Raw genomic sequence first — 19,210 nt, 5'->3', positions numbered from 1 at the left:
TGCTAAACGTCAAGTTACGAAAAGGCCCTGTATTATCAAGAATAAAAAATTTTCAATCCAAAAAGACTAATTATTATTCTTATTAGTAGTAGAGTTATCTTATTAGTTATATTATATATTTCAGGTATAGCATAGCTGAGTGGTTAACGCGTCTGAAAAGTGCATTAAATGAGAATAGGTATTAGGTTCAGACCCTATCTGATTCTTTCCTTTTTTTTTCAGTGTTAGCACCATTTTATACAATATTTACATTAAATAAACGAAAATTTCAAAAAATAATTACATTGCATTTGTATTCATACAACAAAGAAAAAATTTGAAAATAAACGTAAAACACAATTGTTATATATATAGCGAAGTATTTGTAAAAACGGCATGTTTATATTTTGAAAAATGTTGTTCTTCGACACCAGTAGAACGCGCTGAAGTCCATTCCAAGTTGGAAAAAAGGAGGTAGGGAGTGCGTCAAAACGATTGAACGGGCAAGATAGGGAAGCTCCAGGCTTTAGCTATTACATCCAGTGGGCTATGCTTCAAGAATCCATCATTGACATATATGGGAACTGTCCTGAATATGACACGTTTCAACCAGAAGAAAAGAAAGCATTACTGGGCCCAATCCATTGGAAGAATCCAGCACGCTTCAAATTTCTACCTGGAGAGAAAGCTTCACTCATTTCTATTAAGATATTGTGTTCTTCTTTAGTGGGGAAACTGCCATTGGTTTACATCTCTCCCATCATCGAACAAGCAACTCCCACTTTCAATGTTAAGGCTGGAAGACAAGCGAGCATTCACACTGGTCAGCAACAACAATCTGTCAACAACAGCACCCTTCAGAGGACCGAAGCAGTAGACAATTTTGGAAAAACTATTTCTACTTACATTGACGATTACGTTAACACAATTCTCTTCCCCTGTTCATTTGAGTTGTAATGAACGTTATACTTGATCTTAAAGAACGTTTAGGCAGCAACGCGACAGGCAGAGGCATGTGGAATACAGTCGAATCAATCTTCTACGTCTGCAGTGTCAACTGCAACGACAAATAATCTAATCACGTCATCACCTAATGGCAGTTTGACTTTGCACACCTTCCGGCCGGAGCAGTTCCGACCAGACGTTCACGCTGGCCCCTACAGGCTTTTGGCAGCCAATTTCATTGGTCGCATCCTCTCCACTCCTGTGCGCGTCCATGCAGGACTAGTCTCGGAGAACTAAAAATTACATTCGCCTTTTAAAACGAAACAAAGACCAAACAAAAATCGTCGTACTTTACTTTTTGGTGCCAAAAGTAATTTGGCCGCCATCCGAGGTCAACGTGGAAAATCCCCGAGTTCGTCGGGGCAGTACGGCTGCTTTTCGTTGCTCTATTCCTGATTATGTTGGTGATTATGTTACAGTCACTTCTTAGATTCAAGATAATCGATACGACATTTTTCTTACTTTCAATGAAGGTAGACTATGCCAAGTGGAAATAAATGACTGATTGCATTTTCGTGTGTCACCTCGCGAACTGTCGATCGACAAATGAAGTAATACGGGTCACGTTGACCTAAGGAGCAATTTAAAAAAAAACACCCTTCTGCTCAGGCTCAGAATGAAATTATCCTCTAAGTTTTGAGCTTTTGACCTCTTTGTTTGATTTAGTATACGTAAATATTTGTTTAAAATAAAAAGATTTAATTGTTCCTCTGTAGAAAATATCGTTACTCCTGGCTTTTGTTTGAACTCAAATCTGCTGCCTTTGCATATTTGGCAATCTCTTTTCTTTTCGAGTCAACGTTTACCAAGCAGCTTATTCAGAAATGGCAACCGTCGGCATGGGACGGAGGTTGCAACTTGCAACGGCTCAAATGGCGAAATGGACTACAGTTTGTGAAAGTTGGAAAAGTTCCTGGAAAAAGTTTGGTTTTCAGTGTTCACTTTCCATGCCTCTAGCAATTAAAGTGATTTAGAAACAACATGAAAAACTCAAAAATTTTTGTTTCGTTAAACAGATGAACGTCACGTGATGTTGGCCAATGGCGACTTGCAAGTTTTGTCTGCGCATCAAGGCGACGAGAATCATTTGTATCATTGTCGAGTTCTCGTCCAGCCCATCAGGCAAACAATGACCAGTTTCACTGCTGGACGAATCATCCTCAGTCAAGGTATCTGATTGTGTCAACATTATTGATTTTCCAGTTGAGAAACATGACCTTTACGTGTATCCTAGAATCCAGGACAAAGATGGCACAAGTCATTGTAGAAACTGTGAATCGAATTCGAAGTTTGGCGTGGACGAGATGCCGTTTTACCTTGTGTTTTTCACGGATATCTTCCGCATAAAATCAAGTAACTATTTATTCACTCAGTTCTTTTGTCTGAACAATTGTACGTAACCATAAATTGATCAATGCAGATGGTACAAAAGTCAAACGATTCAGTATGGCAATTTGTTGTTGCCACTGGTGACATCAGCTGCCACGCAAGAGCATCGTGAAGGAGTGCTGGGACTTGGGCGTCATCGCCTCATTGGTGGCACTTTACTCATCGCTTCCGTCGTCACCGAAGATCAGGGCAGTTACATAATTTGTTTTGTCAACAATTCCATGGGATTAGTCGAATCACGTACCGAACTCGTTTTTCGTGACAAATTACAAGTCAGAATCGTCGAAACGTCGTCGTCGTCGCTGCCGCCGCATCGGCTGCCCAGCACACTCAAGTCGTCGATGCAGAGACGTCCGTCACCATCACGTGTCATTTCTCCGGTAGTCCCCAGGTTAATCATTTTTACATTTCTTGTTAAATGGAATAACAACTTAACTTTAAATCTGGGGAAAACAAATTCTAGGCCGGTTGTCAGTTGGCTCAAAGATGGCCAGCGCTACTAGGTGGGCAATAGTGGGCGTGTTTCTTCTTCATCCGGCGACGACGGCTACACCGATATGGTCCAGTTATCCATTTCGTCCGTCCAACGTGAAGATGAGGGAATATACCAATGCCTGGCATCCAATGACGAAGGAGATTGGGCCCAAGCATCGGCCCAGCTCGCCATTGGAGCATTTCCTCCTCATTTGAAAGAAACGTTCAGTCGGCAAGTTGTACATCCGGGAAGTTCAGTCTCGTTGAAATGTTTAGTCTCTGGCACTCCGCTGCCTCATTTCACTTGGACGCTGGACGGGTTTCCGTTATCGCCCGTTTCCGAACGATATTTCCTCGGCCAGCAGCAACAAACGGGTCACGACGATCTTGTAGTGGCTCATCTCAACATAACCCACGTCCGAGTCGAAGACGGAGGCAATTACAAAGTGAGTTTTCGTGCAATAGGTACCGTAAGTTTTTCTAGTAATTCTTCAATTAAATGGCGTTTGTGGCGTTTGTGCGAACAGTGTGTAGCGGAGAATCCAGTGGGTCGCGTAGAGCATTCAGCCAATTTGCATATTTACGAAAAATTGAACGAGAGTACATCGCGGGTGGCAAACGCGATACCCCCGTCGCGGTTATCCCATAGGCCATCACGGGAAAGGACAAAAAAATCGTTCAATCAATCAAATAGCAAAACGATTAGACTACTTAAACAGACGGACGTCGTTTCCGCAAGCCGTCAGCGACTTCAATTCAATGGCAGTTTGACGATCGATCCGTTGGATAAGAGCAGCGACGCCGGTCTTTATAGTTGCGAGGCGCGTGGCCAGAACGGACTCTCGGCTCGCCAGTCACTTCAACTCAACATCCTCGGTAAGTTTCAGTCCTTTTCTTTCCCTCTTTTTATCTGGAAACTTTGGCTTTTCCTTTAATAGGGATGAATAATCAAAGGCTAAATTAAAATCAACCAGAATTCGAGTAGTCCTTTTTTTTCTATCGCATTTTCTTAGAAGAAATGATGGCACTCGAGTTGATTAGAAAGAGTAAAAATTATAGATCCTCGGCAAGAAAAAACTAAACTTAAAAGATAACCTTTTGTTTGATTTTTTCCTGTTGACAGCTTTGCGAAAATATTGACTCGGCGCCTTTTTCTTCCCCCCCTCCGCCCTGTAAACTTGCTCGGTCGCTGTGTATACTCTTTGATGATGAGAAAGTCAACAGCGCTTTTCTATCCGGTCTGGAAGCAGAAAAAAAATTTTAAAAAAAGGAAGCAATGAAAGCAAATGAGACAGACCGACTATATTGATCCAGCAGCCAGAAGCCAATTTAAGTCTTTCCCTTTTTATTTTTGTGAAAAACAAGAAAAAGGAGATGAGTTAAGTGGGTAGGAAGGATAAATTTAGAAATTTCTCGACGTTTTTTTTTGTTGTTGCTTCCGGTCGCGGGAATTTCGTTAAAAAAAAAAAAAACACGAAAAAAAAACGATATTGGATACAGACGCGCCTCATATAATGACAATGAGCGATTCAGCCATGTTGAATGCCGGTGAGCGATTGGCGCTTCAATGCGCCGTAGTTAAAGGTGGATTGCCGTTGTTCGTCAGCTGGTCGAAAGATGGCCAAGTGATTGCACCGACAACTGCAACGACGACGACTAGCGTCCGTTTGGTGAACGAATTCACAGCCACGTTGACGATTGAATCGTTGACTGGACAACATGGTGGATGGTACGTCTGCCACAAATATATAATTTCAGTTACAATAGTGCAATAGAAAAAAAGTGGTGGAAATATTTATCAGGCTTTAGAGCAGCATTAGCCTTTGCTATATCTCCACATCATGTAAATGGAAAATCTCTGGAACTTCTTGTTGAGTATGTCAGATCGTAAATAGTATTGTTAGCTGAACTTACCGTCTTTCTTAGACAACATGATATTTCAATAGTCCTTTTATTTTTAACAACAGGAAATGAAGCCATTGTGCATATTGCATCAACCAAGGGCGAAATGTTACCACATATAGGCCAATGTTACAACGGACACATGAAGTCTGTATGTTGGTACAGTTTATCAACAGGCATAAGAGCATGTTCGGGCAATAATTGTGGGATAGTTTAGGTAAGCTTTTTTTGCCATTGCAACAAATCTTTTCATGCACCCTTGAAAATAGGTAATGTTTGTCTTTCATCCTTGTTATAATGGTTTATTATTTTTTGATAGGATGCATCGTGCAAACCGTGCTTCTTTTTTTTTTTAACTCTTCCATTTCTTTATTGCCATGAATTTTTTGTTGTTTTTTTTTTTTCGGGGATTAGGTGATAATCAGGACTTTGTCTACCTATAACTTATTTTTTCTTCTTTTTATAGGTAGATTCTTTGCTGCGTCATAGCTCGGGAGTCGTAACGGGCAATATCCTTGTGCATTAAGTTGGTGAACTCTTGTGTTCCATTGGGTAATGCTATCAAATCTTAATGTGCTATTTGTGAAAGATTTTATTATTCTGTATGTTTTAAAGGAAAATATTTCAAATTGATTTATTTGCATGTTACGGAGTTGTATTTTTCTGATCTGTGGAGCCTGACATTTTCCACAATTTCTATCGGCGGACAAAATGTCTTTTAGGTAACAGCCCGACATTTCAATCTCCGATTTTATGACGATCACGAAACCCCCATTTGGTTGTCTATGTAGGATTGGTAGCAGCTTACGAAGCAGTAGGTTCCAACATCATCTAACGTCTGCTTTAGTAATGGCAGGGATGTGAAGGATAATTTGTGAAATCAAACAACTTAAGCAGGTGCCTAGCTCAACAACTCCTATGGTAAATATTTGTCCTTGTTATGATACTTAATTTTAAAGGTTCTAACTGGCTATTTTTATTTACTTTATTGTTTGTTTCTTTTTTTTTTTTTTTTTTATTTCTCCATTTTCTTTTTCTTTTCTCCAGAAATCTAGATTGGTGGTGGTAGTTATAGGGCGCCTGTTCAGGCAACAGTTTCGTTTTTTAATCCGCCAAGGATTTATGCGTTATTGCGTCTACTGTGTAGCCTGAGTAGCATACGCAAGGGGGCGTTTATCTACATTCCTGATCACCAAGCAGTTACAAATATGTTCTACACTGATAAGCATCCGAGGCAAAGTGCGAGCTGAACTAGGTATTTTGATAATCCAAATTAAAATGTGTTATGGCAGTATGATTGTTCCAAGACTCATTATTTCTTAATTGGAAAAGTCTATTGCCCCTCAACTCCAGAGGGCACTAGTTTACAGCAACTCGGGCTCACCCTTTGGTTAATTTGAGATACTTTTCTGGACGGTTCAGAATCTTATTATTGGCCAAAATTTGATACGAGATTAATTGATACTTAGTCCTGTCAGACCTCAAATTCTACGGTTTATAATTCTTGTTCTATGACCGATTTTATTATTATTATTTTTTTAATACAGAGAGTGGATTCTCATTTCTTCTTCATACCAGCGAGCAGATTTGAGGTTTAAAATTGTTTTAGGTTGTTAAGCAAGTCTGACTTTCTACGATGTACATGGCCGCCAAACTTTGTCGTTATGTCTGACTGTTAATCAGTAAGAAAAACGTCGAATTATTGACGATACGTTTGTCAAAATGGCAAATACAACGCCTAACGATTTAAATCCAACTTGGGATAATCTACTTCTCGGACAAGGTATCAACCTTCTCTTTTTTTTTTTGCTTGTATTATATTGCCTAATATTCAATGTCATTACATATGAAAATATTACAGGTACTTTGAGACCGGATCTAATTGAGTCCGCTTTCCATATGGCTTCTTCGCGCACGGTTGCCATGAAGACTCGTCATAACGATTCCGAAATGGTTCGTCAATTTCGCATTCACGGCCGTGTAGTAGAACCTATTAAAGGTATTTGCATTAAGGTTTTTCCTGCGTTATGACAATCCAGTAAGATCTTTGATCTTTTCGCATTTTTTCCCAACAGACTTCCTTAAAGATGAAGTAAGAGCCTTAGGTCGTGAGCTGGGTTCCTGCACAATTACTGGAACGTTACCCGTTTCCTGGTCCCGGTTTGTCAATTTGAATCATTTACGCCGAAGAGCCGTTCTTGGAAGCTAATTTCGATGAGACGCAAGTGCTGATTCGTTCGATGGTCCATTATGCCAACATAGCAGCCAAGGAACATGCCTTGCTCAATCGGATTGAAATCGTGACGTCGGAAGAAGAACGTCTTCTGGGGGAAATGTCTAGTCGCAACAGTATGTTGCCAGCACTCTATTCGCACTGTCGGTGTTCAGGTCAGGGTTGCAGTGTTGAAACAGTAAGTGTGGAACGCAAGTGCGGGTATGGCAAAAAAAGCCGAGGGAAAAGCGCCACATTTTTTCTTCAATATACTGTACAACAGATTCGCAATTTAGACGTTGTCGTAGTAATGCCGCGATCGTAAGCAGCTCTTATTCAAGGTAGATGATAGGTGCCACCGTATCTACGCCAAGGTTTTTTTTTCTCGATGTATTCGGATTGTACCGCTGGATGTTTGTGGATCAGATACCATCAAAGGTAAAAAGTACAAAATATGTTTACTGATTCACTTTATTGATGTTATCACCGTCAGTTTAGAAGCGTTTTTAGTAATTTACTTTGGGATACTTTAAACTATTATTACAAATGTGAACAAGTTACCTTTATAAACTTACTCTTAAATAAAAAACAATTTTACTTACAGTTTTCTTCACCATGACATATTTGGAATTTATATGCCAATACGTGTAATCCATCAAGGACACTGAATTTCACAACACCTGAATGGGATTCGAACCCAATGTATAGAGAATTCCAGTCCACCGCTCTACCATTGAGCTATGAGACATATTATTGAGAAATCTAAGTCTTCAACACATTAAGGTAACTGTGCAAAGTTGTACATAGGGGATCAAATATCAATGGGGGGGATATAGGGGGGGTTGCCAGGAAGGTATCGCATCCGCCTAGCAGCTCCAAGGTCCGTGGTTCGATTCCACGGAGGTTCCCGATGTCCTGGGCTTCCAATCTTCCACGTCTGCCAGTCGTGTCGAGAAACTTCCCCATCACGAAGTAATGGGACGGATATTTTGGCAATGTTTAATATAATATCCAATAAAAAATCTTAATAAATTGTTCATTATGATTTATCGGTGTGAATGCGTATTTTGTTACTTGAATATTTTACAACATACTTTAGCCATTGGCATCCTCTGTCGAGATATCTCACACATACTGCTTGATCAATATTTGTGTATATAAGATTGTAACATATAGTCACTCAAGTGAACCTTTTAATCATCGTAGTATTTCTTTCGACTCTTGTAGGATTTGAACCCTTAAACTTTGGCGTTCCATGCCGATGCTCTACCACTGAGCCATAATTCACGTTAGTAAGTTTTCTATATTTTCGTGTTAATTGAGTTCAACAAATGTGGACTTAGAATAATATTTGCAGCGAGATTCAAGATAACTTCTTATTAACATGTAAATCCATCTTATAGAAACGCAATGACATTCACATTAAATTTATTAACCTTCTGCCGGGAGTTGAACCCGATACCTTTAGATCCATTATCCAACGTTCTACCAAACAGCTATGACTCCTTGAATGCAAGTTATTCAGGTTAGCATATAGTTTTACTAGCCTATAAAAATTGCATTTTTTTTTTTTGCCCTCTAATATTAGTGCAAATTTAAATGTAACTCATGGCTCAACGGTTGAGCATCGGCAATGAACGCTGAAAGTTTGGGGATCGATACCCGAACGAGTTAAATTCATCACTGTGAAAACATTCTAATACATCTGTTAAATCTATATAAATAAAGATTTGATACAAAATCATTCTGCAATTAAATAAATCAGCAAACTGCCATCTCCAGGATTGGAATTTAATCAGCGATAATTCAAGGACACTCCGGAATTCTCAGTACAAAAACTGCACATCAGTGCCCATCTCAGCAATGTTGAGAGTCCAATCCTTAAAAGAAAAAATTGCTAAGGTCAGTAATGTATAGTGTGAACACAAAGAAAGTATGAAAGACAAGTTTTTAAAAATTAATTTATAACAAAATTTGTATTGACAAATCTCTACATAATGGAATATTTTGCAACTTTTAAAAGGCAAAATAACCATTTCAAAAGTTGCTGTCAACCAAGGCAGGGGGAGACACTGCCTCAATTGACTCACCGGGGAGATTACCCAGTGTTTGGCTAAGAGAAGCCGGAAGAAGAGCTGAAGATTTGGAACATTTTTACAGGAGCGATTAACCTTTAATTCGGATTTGTGGGTAGCGACATAGCCCTCCATAAGCATTTCATCGAACTATGAGGACCCCCACGTCCCCTTTCCGGCCAGAGCCCTCCAAACCTCGATATATGTTGTTTTTATATATACCGTACAGTAGGGGCATGACCCCCTACGGGCTTATTATGAGTCAAGGGGAAACGGGGCCACAGAAAAGAAGGGAGCCCAAATATGCACTTCAATTTTTTAAATATGAAATACCGTTATAAACGGTACTGTGAATAAAGTATGGAAATTCCATGTAGTGCATCCAATCATTAAACTTTATTCGATATCTCGCCCCAACCAAGGAACCTTTTCAGATCCAAGTTTATCATTAATCTATATTAAGAAAATAAAACATCGTTAGGCATAAAAATTCTTGCTCGTGTAACTTACGCGATTCATAAATTCATTATTTAGCATATTCTTCTGGCAGAGCCTTCGGAAAGGACATACAGACTGCAAATGAAAACGTACTTGACGGATAAATTAATCCCATTAGAGCTTTGCATCTTTGATAGATATGTTCCTAGAATGATCCAAATCCTTTCCTATTGAATAGAAAAGTGTTACATAGATAATACATAGTTATAAAACAGCCTCTTTTTTACTTACGAGTCAATTTTAAGAAGATGAATTTGGTTTTGAAATGTTAATGAATAGGAATCCAAACAGTCAACGTAACATGGGTAACACCTGCAACACCAACATTGAAACTCATTCTAAAACAAAAAACAGATAGCCAAATATCAAACTGAGAATGAATAAGGATAACATTGGCTGTGTTGTGCATGTGAAAGTTGTATCTTTAAAGTTAAATGTTAAGACAAGCTCTTTCATTAGTGATCTTTCATCACATGCATCATGCAATGTTTTTTTTTGTTTTTACTGTTACAGAAATAATATATATATTTACCATACTGAGAAAGCAACAACTTCCAAAATTGCTGCCTAATTCTGAGCCAATTTGAAGCAGTTAACAGATAAACCTTGACATTGGGAATTTTAAAAAAAAATTGAAAACTTTCTGTTTTCTTCTAAAAATGTTTACGCCGTTTGCTATCATTTCCACATGTTAGTCATGGTCATTGTCATTGCTGCAGCTGATATAGAAATCAAAACCTACACACTATCTATGCGGTTTCCTTGTATCGTCGATGTTGATGACAGCTCGGCTAGCAGTTGGCAAACCCTGAAGCAAGATGAAAATTGAAAGGCTGGTTTGGTTACAGAAATTGTGATGGTACCTGTATGAAGTCCCTAGGCAACTGTTCTTTGAGGTACTGCCTCACAGATACATTGACGATTTTGCAGATGGAGCACAGCTTTACAATTTGTATTGTTTCACTAATGACTTCGATGAAAGCAGGTTTTATTTTCAGTTTACATGTATACAGAGGCTGGAAATTGGGAAAAAAATCAATCAAAAATTAATTTAGAGTTTGCAAGTGTAACTTTTTTTACCTCTACTGGATAGAATTTGCAGCCACCTCGAGTTTTAGCAAGCGGATTCGGTTAATGTCTAATTTAATCGACATTAAACATCATCAGGCAGTTATACTTCATCGAAATATCCCGTCACATAAAAAGACAATTGAAAAATAATGATAACGAAAAATTGTTTAATTTATTTCTCCGAAAATTGTTTTCGACCCTTCCTTTAACTTGTCGCGCATATTCCTGGTCGTCAACAATTAGAAGCTGGGTGGAGATAACAGGTGTACTAAAGGCCTTTAGGACGTTAATGATTTCCTTAATCCAGAAAGTTCCTGGAAATAGATACATAAGCCTCAACATCTTTTGAAGAAAATTCCTTTTATACCTAGAAACTACCTGTGTGATGTTCATCGGTGCCACACCAACAAAGTGAAAAGTCTTTAGCGTCATTTGAGTGCCCGGTTCGTCAAATGCCCTGCGCACAAAGGGCTCCGACAGCCGTGTCTATTTGTTTGACAATAAACCGTGGCTAAGCTTCCATCTTGTAACCCCGTACCTTTCGGATACGTTTGACTTGGTCCTCTCTCCCTTTGTTGACAAAGGGCTCCAACCAAACGAACCATAACTGTTGCTTGTTTCCTTTATGATTGTTTAAAAAATGATCGTTAGTTTAAATTTTTTTGTATCAGTACGGCCTACAGCCTACAAAATTCAACACTTTGTTAACAAACAGGTGAATACAGCTGTATAGTTGTATGACAACTTCCACAGTTGTCATGCAACTAGGAAATCAATATCTGATTGATCACAATACCTGGCATGACAAGAAAAACTCAATAACATCAGAATTTTAAGAGATACCAATAGGAAAACACAATAAGCTATTACCTTTTAATACTTTTGACTAATCATTCTTCTTCATTGCAACTGGGAAGGCAAGTCAGCTGACCAATGGTGAAAAGAGAAATGCATTCACTGCCCTTGGTGTAACCATTGTCCAAAGGTATCTGTTTTCTTTCGACAATATATGTTTTGCTCATGTAATATAGATGAAAGATTAAAATTAAAACACAAAATACAAGGATTTACCTGCCCAAGTTATTTTGTATGACATTCTGGTGATAATATACTCAAAAATTCAGCACCAATGAAGTCTGAAAGCACTTCACATCTAAAAAAAAAAAAAAATCAAATCACACTACATGCTTTGTGCATCAAAAGGCAATTTCAGAGGAAGGAAGTATTTGAACTTACATGAAGATTTTGATTAGGTTGATACCACAGTAAATTAACTAAATCATCTGCATTCTTGACGACATTCACCAACACATTTTTTTCTGTCTAGTAAATGTTAATAAAAACTATAGGAAAAGTCTATTGCCCCTCAAAATTTTGAGGGGCAATAGGTGCGACCAAAACTATGATGTTTGAATCTGCTGGGCAACAACCATACTTAACCATTCAACTTATCCGTTTGTCAAGCAAAAATTAAAAATCGACTCCTACATAAAATGGATTGATGTTAATTAAGACTTTACATGGAGATGTATGTTGTGTCAATGCTTGGAAGTAAAATCATCCTGAATTTGTCAGTCTACAGACTAAAAAAATGGTTGACACTTTGATAAAAGTAAATCAAAATGGCAGAAGAATGCGAAATGAGGTTTCCCATGAAAAAGGTATCAAGTACTTTTAAGCAAGATCCCAATTTGCCAGCAAATGGTAAGCAATTGTCTTCTTTCTGAAAACAATACTCTTTTATCAAGATTTCAAGTTGTAACTTTAAATCTAATGCTTTTATTTTACTTACTAGCACTTTCAATGCTGTAGGATTGTAGTTGTCTTAGTAACTTTTGTCATTGTTCATTCAATTGAAGAGGCTGCAACAATCATGCATCAGGCATGGTATAATAGCATCTATTCTAGGCTATACCTTGCCAGAGTCATCTGACCTTGCATCAGGAATACAGGAGAAATAAAAGTGCTTAATATTGAACGTTTTAGCAAGTTAAGGATTTAACTGTACCTATTTTTCCATTCCGCTTATTCGCTCTCTGCAATGCCACAAAATCTCTCTGCTTTTAGATAAACATATTACCATTATATATCACAGTCAAAGCTGTAAATGTCAGGCGTCACGCGTCAGGGTCGACAGACAGGATTCCTCACCAGAGGGAGAATTGCGATGTTTTTCGATTCTCTTGAAAAAACTAAAAAAGACATGGCCTTTAAATTGTTCTTATTTTTCAACGCGTTAATTGTTATGGGACATCTAAAAGTAAGCAATGATAAGGAAAAATATGAAAAACAAATCGATAAATACGAAACTCTTCACTTAATATGTCAAATAATATCATGTTGCTTATTTTTCTTTGCAGTTACTTGATTTCTTTTATAGACAAAGGTGAGTCAGTAACACTCATCCCAGTATTGCAGCTTATGAAGCTTTTATAAGAAATAAACAAATTCATTGAGTTGATCTTAAATGTTTACGCTACAAAATATCATTTTTTCTTCTATTTTTCTAGTAGACTCTGAATGAACCTGTGCCACCATCCTCCACATGAATGAGTTCATTTGCTGCACAACCAACCAACCAACCACACACAGCAAACACCACAATAATTTGCAACCTTTGGGACAAAATAACCCAGAAGTTCTAAACCCTTAATTGACCCGGCACTACCCCATTTTTTTAAATAACTACAATATTTAGGAAAATTGTTCAAAGACATCAATTCGTTGGCAAACAAACCATGAACTTTACTGATACCTATGCCCTATTTAATTTAGAATTGCTCCCAAGTCTTCCACCATAGCGATCCGATGCTCTACCATTGAGCTACGAATGACACCTGTAACACTTCTACTTCTTCGACACATTAACATAACTGCACGAGTTAAATAGTCCCTCAGACGACAATGGAAGGATATAGGAAGGCAATGCTAGAATGGTATGGCAACCGACGCCTAATTCGGTGGTTAGATTCACAGTTATGTTCCACAGGATCTTCCAAACATCCTAGGAAGTATACCATTCAAGTGCACCAACAATGTTGAGAAACATACCAACAATGACAATACCAACTTTTGCCAAGTGAGTAAGTTGTGGGATGAACATGTTTTAAGAATGGGTAATATAAGAGACAAACATTTCTTTAAACAAATGGACTTTTTGTCGATTACATTGCGCACTGCATTTTACTTTAGTTGATTTGAGTTGCAAGGTTTATTTATATCTAATCTAACAAAAATGTTTCCCTCCCAAGTGAAAACGTTCTGTCTGAATGGCCACACAATGCTGGGTATGTATTGATATGATCGGTGGATTGGATTAAGAGTTGAGGCGTATGGTAGATGACAACAAGAATTCGCCCTCGCTCACACACACAGGGCTCACGAAAATGAGAAATAAAATGTTGCTTCAAAGAATCGGAAAAGAAGAAAAAAGAATAGGGGATGAATGACAACTATGGGGGAGAAAAACAGCATTTAAAATATTCGTTACAAAAGTTCTAATTTGCCTTGTAGAGTACGGAATTCGGCTATGAGGGCAGGTGATGTGGCGTGAGTCGTGCAAAATAGATCCGTCAAATAGACACCAACGGCCTCGACACACTGTCCTATAAGAGCTCGACGATCGGCTGTCGGCACCAGGGCTGCCAAGCCTCCAGTAGAGGAATCAACAAGCCGATTTAACATGTCGGCCAGCACTTTGAGCAAGTGATTGGGTTTGCCTTCAGCTTGCCAAACGACATCCTTTGCGCCGTACAGGCGATTGTAAACGGCAAAAAGACGCTGGAACGATACTCCAGCTGTCAGTATGATGGAAACGGCCCAGCCTAGCAATTAAGCATAAAAACATTGATCGAAATGCATTCCAAAGAACATAAAAATAATTGAAATTTACCTGGTGGGCCATTCCAGCGAACTGAATATGTTTCCAGGGTCTTAACGAGGAACTCCAAAGGGAAAAATTGCTCTGACTGGGCATAAGTTCGACCTAGCGTTTTCATTTTGCTACCCAGGGTGGCCAGTTTTGTTTCAGTGTCGGCACTACTCAGTTTCTTGACTTCAGCATTGATAATATTTTGCCAAATGCTGGTCACCAGAGCCGAGTCGTAATGATTGGCGCAGTGCAAAATAGCCAGTTTGCATTCCCACAGACCCAATGGCTCAGCGAATTGCTCGTATAGTTGAGTCACGTCAAGCAAGTCGGAATGTAAACGGCTGATGGTGTCGGCATCTCGACTGGGCAACCGAGAGACGGCTTCCAGCACTTGAGACTGGACTTTAGCCACGTCCATTTTCTCCTCCATTTCGTAGAGGAACTGGCCCTGAACGGCGTTACCGAAGGAGCTCGTCTCAGCCGCTCGCGCGCACACAATGGCCCGCGAAAGGTATTCTATTCTCATCGGAAGACTTATGGCCGTGCTGTGGGCATCAGCTAGACGGGAAAGAACTCGTGCAGCGGCGATAAACTGGCCACTTTTTTCGTAAAACTTCCATAACAGATCGTATTTTGCAACTAAATCTGTTTGCTGCTGTTGACCAACCTAGAAAAAAACCAAAAAAAAAAAACGGATTCGAACTAATTAGTTGGGCCCGATTTATACACATCAATAAATTCAATCATACCTGACCAACTGTTTGCCTCTTGAGGTAATTCTCCAAGTGGGGCGACTGAATTTCCAACAACTTGTCGTCCCACTTGTTGTCCGTCAACCAATCGAAAATGGCAACATGACATAGTTCATCATCCGATTGCAAGGCAAGAGAAAGAGTTTCATCTGCCAACCGCTGCGCTTCTAATGGGCTTAGTCCCTCCTCGTATCCCTGTGGAGTCGTTTGTACCATCGGTCCGGGTGATTTGGGCACGCTGGGCGACTGAGGATGGCACGCAGCGGCCGTGTAGAGTTTCTGCAAAACAAGGCACATTTGCTGGTAGCAATTTTTACGAGCCAAAAGCGCCTCGACAGCGGCAGGATCTTCTTGTTGGCCGCTGTAGCATTGTTGGGCACGGTGCTGAGGGTCGAGCTTCTCAGCCACGACGCAGCAGAGCTCCACCACGCCTCCGAAGTACTGACAAGCGGACAACTGTTGGCAAACGTGCGCCAAATTGATGCGAGCCGGAATCTGCTTGCACGTTTCCAGCGTTTGCTGCAGCAGACGCTCCTTGTCCATGCGGCTCATGGTGTTCGTTCGAGCCTTGAGAAGTTGCTCGTTGACTTTAGTGCATAGAGCATCCTTAAAAAGGAATGAAAATTTAGTTAACAATTTTGCTTCAGTTTCATTGGCAAGTAAACAGTTACCTCATTGCGGTAGAGAGACGGGCAGACCTGTCTCAATTTTTCACTGATGGCGTCCGTACTGGCCGCATCATCCAAGTATCGATGAATGAGAGCGTTGATCAGCCCAATGCAGGTGTCGGAACCGGAAAGGATGAGGTCGCGGAACAACGTTGTCTTGAGTGACATCCGCATTTCAGCCGACAACGATTGGCCGAGCAAATGGAGCTGGTGATCGCACAACACTTTCCAGAGAGCAAGTACTTCGACGGTATGATCCAACAATTGTTTCATGGCCAACAGAGATTTTCTCTCCTGCATTTGAGCATCCTGCAGTTTTAAATTTATATAAAAATAATAATTAAAATATTAATAATTAAACAAAAGGAATGATAACTGATCAGTTGGACATCTATGAAAACTGATCAGTTGGACATCTATGAAAAATGTCCAGTATACCTGAAGGCGGCCCTTCTCACTGGACTGGTAGCTCTGCGGACCGTTTTGATGGATATTGGCATGAACGAATCCCTTAAGAGCGTTCAGTTGGCCCAGCACAGTTAACAACTCTTCACTGTTGACGACACTGTCCAGCAACGGCTGATGGGGCTTTCCTACATCTCTGGCCAGCGGCATAAGCCAAAGTGGCCTCAGTATGCGTCCGAGATAAAGGTAAAGTCCGTTATGTCGACCAGAGAATTGATAGTCGGTCAATTCTGCGCCACCACTGCTAGTCACCACGTTATTCGAATGGGGCGAGTAAGGTTGCATTTGGGGAGTCGAAATGGCATTTGGGTTGAATCCCCCCCCTCCTCCAGAATCAGGTGAACTAAAAGTAAAATGCGACTGTTGGTGGTGGAAGTTGCTAGGTGTACTGTTCAGATGAGCGGGCGAGTTGACGACAAAAGGAGACGCGGGTGACGAAATGGGATGAGCCAGATGAGACGGAGAGACTTTCACGTCACCACCAAGTAGGAAGAAGGCGCGGGCAGCCCAGTCAGCCAGCTGCGAGTCCTGAATGCTCGACGAACATGCCAAAATCAGAGCAGTGGCACAGGCTTGGTCTTCTCGCAAAACCTGGAAAAAAGCACGAACGGCGGTGCTATCCGGCCCTGAAGCGTCAAACAGTAATTGACGGAGAATATCCACCGGCCTAAGTTGGGTGACGACGTGGCAACATTGCGTCGTTAGGAAAATGAACTTTCGAGGTCCCACAGCATGTTGCGTTACAATCAGTGGAGGCTCAGGTGCTGGAGGAGCAAAGATTGACGGATCGATTTGTCTTTTGAGGGTGGGAGTAACTTCTGCCAATGCCCACGTCTTTCCGTCCAACCCCAGCGTGTTTTGCGTCTCTGACAATTGCTGGGCAGCTGGAAAAAGTGAATTGGACAATGTCCAGACTACGTCATTCTCCGAGGCTGTTGTCGTGGCTAAAAACGTGGTTCCGTGAGAATATAGGGCCGAATGGACTTGTTGGGGACGCTGGGGAGACGCATTGGCCGCGTAACCAGGCGGCAGACGCACTTGAACCAGCTGAAGCGTCACTGGGCGGCTAGAAGGCGTGGCTTCGTTGAATGCACGCCAGGGTAAAGTGCTGAAGTACAGACGGACACCAGAGGCAGTAATAGCGACCAAATGCAAGTTTGTCGATTCACTCGACTCGATGGGCGCAATACCAACCAACGGTCGAAAACTGGAACGATCAACCGTCCTGTTGAAGAAAAATTTCCTCAGTAATTTCGCTTCTATTGGCAACATTTTATTCAATACCTGGCAATATTTGCGGCCGACTGGACGATGGTATTGGTATTGATGGCCGCCACCCGAGTCATGGCTTGTCCGTCTGTGCCTAAATCGTAGACCTGAATGGTTCCCTTTTCCGAGCGTGTGTAGAGAATGTGTCGGGTTTCATCTTGTACCATTTGTACAATCGGATCTTCTTCACTGAATGCTGCGTTGATAAATGACGGAACCAGGTAGGACAATGTACTTTTAGAATGGTTGATTTTACGACATTTGCGACTGAAGAATCCTTCCTCAGCCTAAGAATTCACAACCTAGTTAGAATTATTAGTAGAACCAGGTTTGTTTTCACTAATACCTGATAAAAGAATTCGTAAATGCAGCCATCTTTTGCTCCCATGAAGATTCGGCCGCTAGTCGTGCCAGTGATGGTTACAATATACGCTCCGTCTGTTGGCACGGCGAACAATGGTTCGGGTAAAAGGTGCATTTCTTCGTAATTAGTACTGGATCCGGAGAAACTAACGCCCAAGAGAACAATTTCTACAGTTGTGGCGAGGCACAAGAGGTATTGAATGTGTGGTTGAAAGATGCCTGGTTTCGGTTGAACCAACTCTACAGCAATAATTGGTTCACTCAGACCATCGAAATAAGACAAATCACCCCTTGTGTAATGATTAAATAAATAATTAGTTTCTGCAATAGATATTCTGTTAATAATGGCCCTTACCCATCCTCATATGTCCAAACATATATATCACTGTCAATGCTCAACCAAGCACGTTGAATGAGAGGGAAAAGCCCCATCATGCAGTAGCTTTGCATGTGCCCAAAGTGTTCTACTAATTCTGGTGGTAAGGGAATTCGATTAACCAATCCCATCTGCCTGAGGAGAGGTAGTCCATTAGGGCCAACTTCCAACATAGGATAATCAACATCTGACAGTCCACTAACTCCATGTGCTACAACATACAGGTTGAAACGATTACTTAGGATACCAAAAAGAATGTTTGTCAATAGGTTAATACCTTCACCAATCTTTATCTGATCAGAGAGCGTAGGGAACTGATTATCGTTCTTAAGTTGCCATTCAAGAATCCGACCAGCCAGATCAATGCCTTCCAACGAAGGAATCAACGTGGATTGGATGGTTGCAAGAGGCGAAATCATTGTTTTCGATACCGGTGATGTCATGATTGTCGTGGAAGACAAATTGCTGTTTACGTCATTTTTATAGAGATTGGCACAAGAATCTGTAAACAGTGTAAAGATGTTGATCAAATACTGTAGACAATAGAGATATTGAGCTCATTTACCTTGATAAATCGAAGAAAATTTGTTACTCGCGCCCGTTACAGACTGCATGACTGCGAAACGGCGAGTATGAAAAAAGATGAAGCAGGCGTTGTCGTATTAAAATAATATGAAAATAATTAATTGAAAATAGTTAAATATAATTAATTCAAGTAATGAAAAAATATTTTATATTTGTTAAGAATTTGAATTTTCCTAATAGATTTTGAAAATTTAAAATGTAAAAAAACGAACCCAGATTTGGCTGCGATTATTAAAAGCAGACGGCGGTGAGGCAT

At 40.3% G+C, this 19,210-nt stretch overlaps 1 protein-coding gene, 4 long non-coding RNA genes and 1 other non-coding gene across 28 annotated transcripts in view; 3 read left to right on the top strand and 3 right to left on the bottom strand.

Moving 5' to 3' along the window:
- The window catches only part of LOC123471147, a 39,690-nt gene extending 26,936 nt beyond the window's left edge, over window positions 1–12,754 (bottom strand). For 2 of the 14 annotated variants that reach the window (XR_006645249.1, XR_006645248.1), the window contains exons 1-2: window positions 12,614–12,752; window positions 12,398–12,539 (exon numbers count right to left, since the gene is read on the bottom strand). This is a non-coding gene — a long non-coding RNA (uncharacterized LOC123471147). The other 12 variants (XR_006645242.1, XR_006645244.1, XR_006645243.1 and 9 more) reach the window with 12 other exon arrangements.
- Window positions 358–1,531, bottom strand: LOC123471151. 2 transcript variants are annotated; one of them, XR_006645269.1, is made up of 4 exons: window positions 1,447–1,531; window positions 1,275–1,376; window positions 886–1,217; window positions 358–817 (listed from the first exon to the last, which is right to left on the bottom strand). It is a non-coding gene; the product is annotated as an uncharacterized LOC123471151 (long non-coding RNA). The 2 variants fall into 2 exon arrangements; XR_006645268.1 differs by having other exon boundaries at window positions 1,280–1,376.
- Window positions 1,820–7,069, top strand: LOC116923737. 9 transcript variants are annotated; one of them, XR_006645228.1, is made up of 15 exons: window positions 1,820–1,906; window positions 2,001–2,153; window positions 2,219–2,337; window positions 2,405–2,764; window positions 2,837–3,293; window positions 3,614–3,723; window positions 3,971–4,576; window positions 4,650–4,722; window positions 4,815–4,966; window positions 5,216–5,471; window positions 5,541–5,670; window positions 5,797–6,004; window positions 6,082–6,532; window positions 6,611–6,748; window positions 6,825–7,069. It is a non-coding gene; the product is annotated as an uncharacterized LOC116923737 (transcript). The 9 variants fall into 9 exon arrangements; XR_006645229.1 differs by lacking the exons at window positions 3,971–4,576; window positions 4,650–4,722 and having other exon boundaries at window positions 1,874–2,153; XR_006645227.1 differs by lacking the exons at window positions 1,820–1,906; window positions 2,001–2,153; window positions 2,219–2,337; ... (2 more) ...; window positions 3,614–3,723; window positions 3,971–4,576 and having other exon boundaries at window positions 4,583–4,722; window positions 5,216–5,301; window positions 5,365–5,471.
- On the top strand, window positions 7,205–8,008 carry LOC123471154. The gene is made up of 2 exons (XR_006645272.1): window positions 7,205–7,399; window positions 7,566–8,008. It is a non-coding gene; the product is annotated as an uncharacterized LOC123471154 (long non-coding RNA).
- Window positions 12,726–13,796, top strand: LOC123471150. Its single transcript, XR_006645267.1, has 3 exons — window positions 12,726–12,865; window positions 12,966–12,991; window positions 13,116–13,796. It is a non-coding gene; the product is annotated as an uncharacterized LOC123471150 (long non-coding RNA).
- Window positions 13,797–13,871: 75 nt separating this feature from the next.
- LOC116920193 (nuclear pore complex protein Nup155) lies at window positions 13,872–19,071 on the bottom strand. Its single transcript, XM_045172082.1, has 10 exons — window positions 18,935–19,071; window positions 18,647–18,871; window positions 18,349–18,580; window positions 17,977–18,283; window positions 17,646–17,917; window positions 16,335–17,586; window positions 15,900–16,205; window positions 15,226–15,834; window positions 14,498–15,143; window positions 13,872–14,429 (listed from the first exon to the last, which is right to left on the bottom strand). Exons 1-10 carry the CDS (start codon window positions 18,981–18,983, stop codon window positions 14,092–14,094), a joined length of 4,236 nt encoding a protein of 1,411 aa, XP_045028017.1. The 5' UTR covers window positions 18,984–19,071; the 3' UTR covers window positions 13,872–14,091.
- Window positions 19,072–19,210: the final 139 nt, after the last annotated feature.

The sequence above is a fragment of the Daphnia magna genome, linkage group LG4 (genome assembly GCF_020631705.1).
Source record: "Daphnia magna isolate NIES linkage group LG4, ASM2063170v1.1, whole genome shotgun sequence".
NCBI lineage: Eukaryota > Metazoa > Arthropoda > Branchiopoda > Diplostraca > Daphniidae > Daphnia > Daphnia magna.
Note: the sequence above shows the minus strand (reverse complement) of the source record. Positions and strands in the feature narration are given on the sequence as shown.

What these genes read in the sequence shown, in the direction of transcription:
- LOC116920193 (XM_045172082.1), bottom strand. Translation starts at nt 18,983, where the DNA reads ATGCAGTCTGTAACGGGCGCGAGTAACAAATTTTCTTCGATTTATCAA. An exon ending in TCGGCCGCAAATATTGCCAG is followed by an intron (nt 17,587 to 17,645) that starts GTATTGAATAAA and finishes TTTCTTCAACAG; the next exon opens with GACGGTTGATCGTTCCAGTT. An exon ending in CGTCTCTCTACCGCAATGAG is followed by an intron (nt 15,835 to 15,899) that starts GTAACTGTTTAC and finishes TTCCTTTTTAAG; the next exon opens with GATGCTCTATGCACTAAAGT.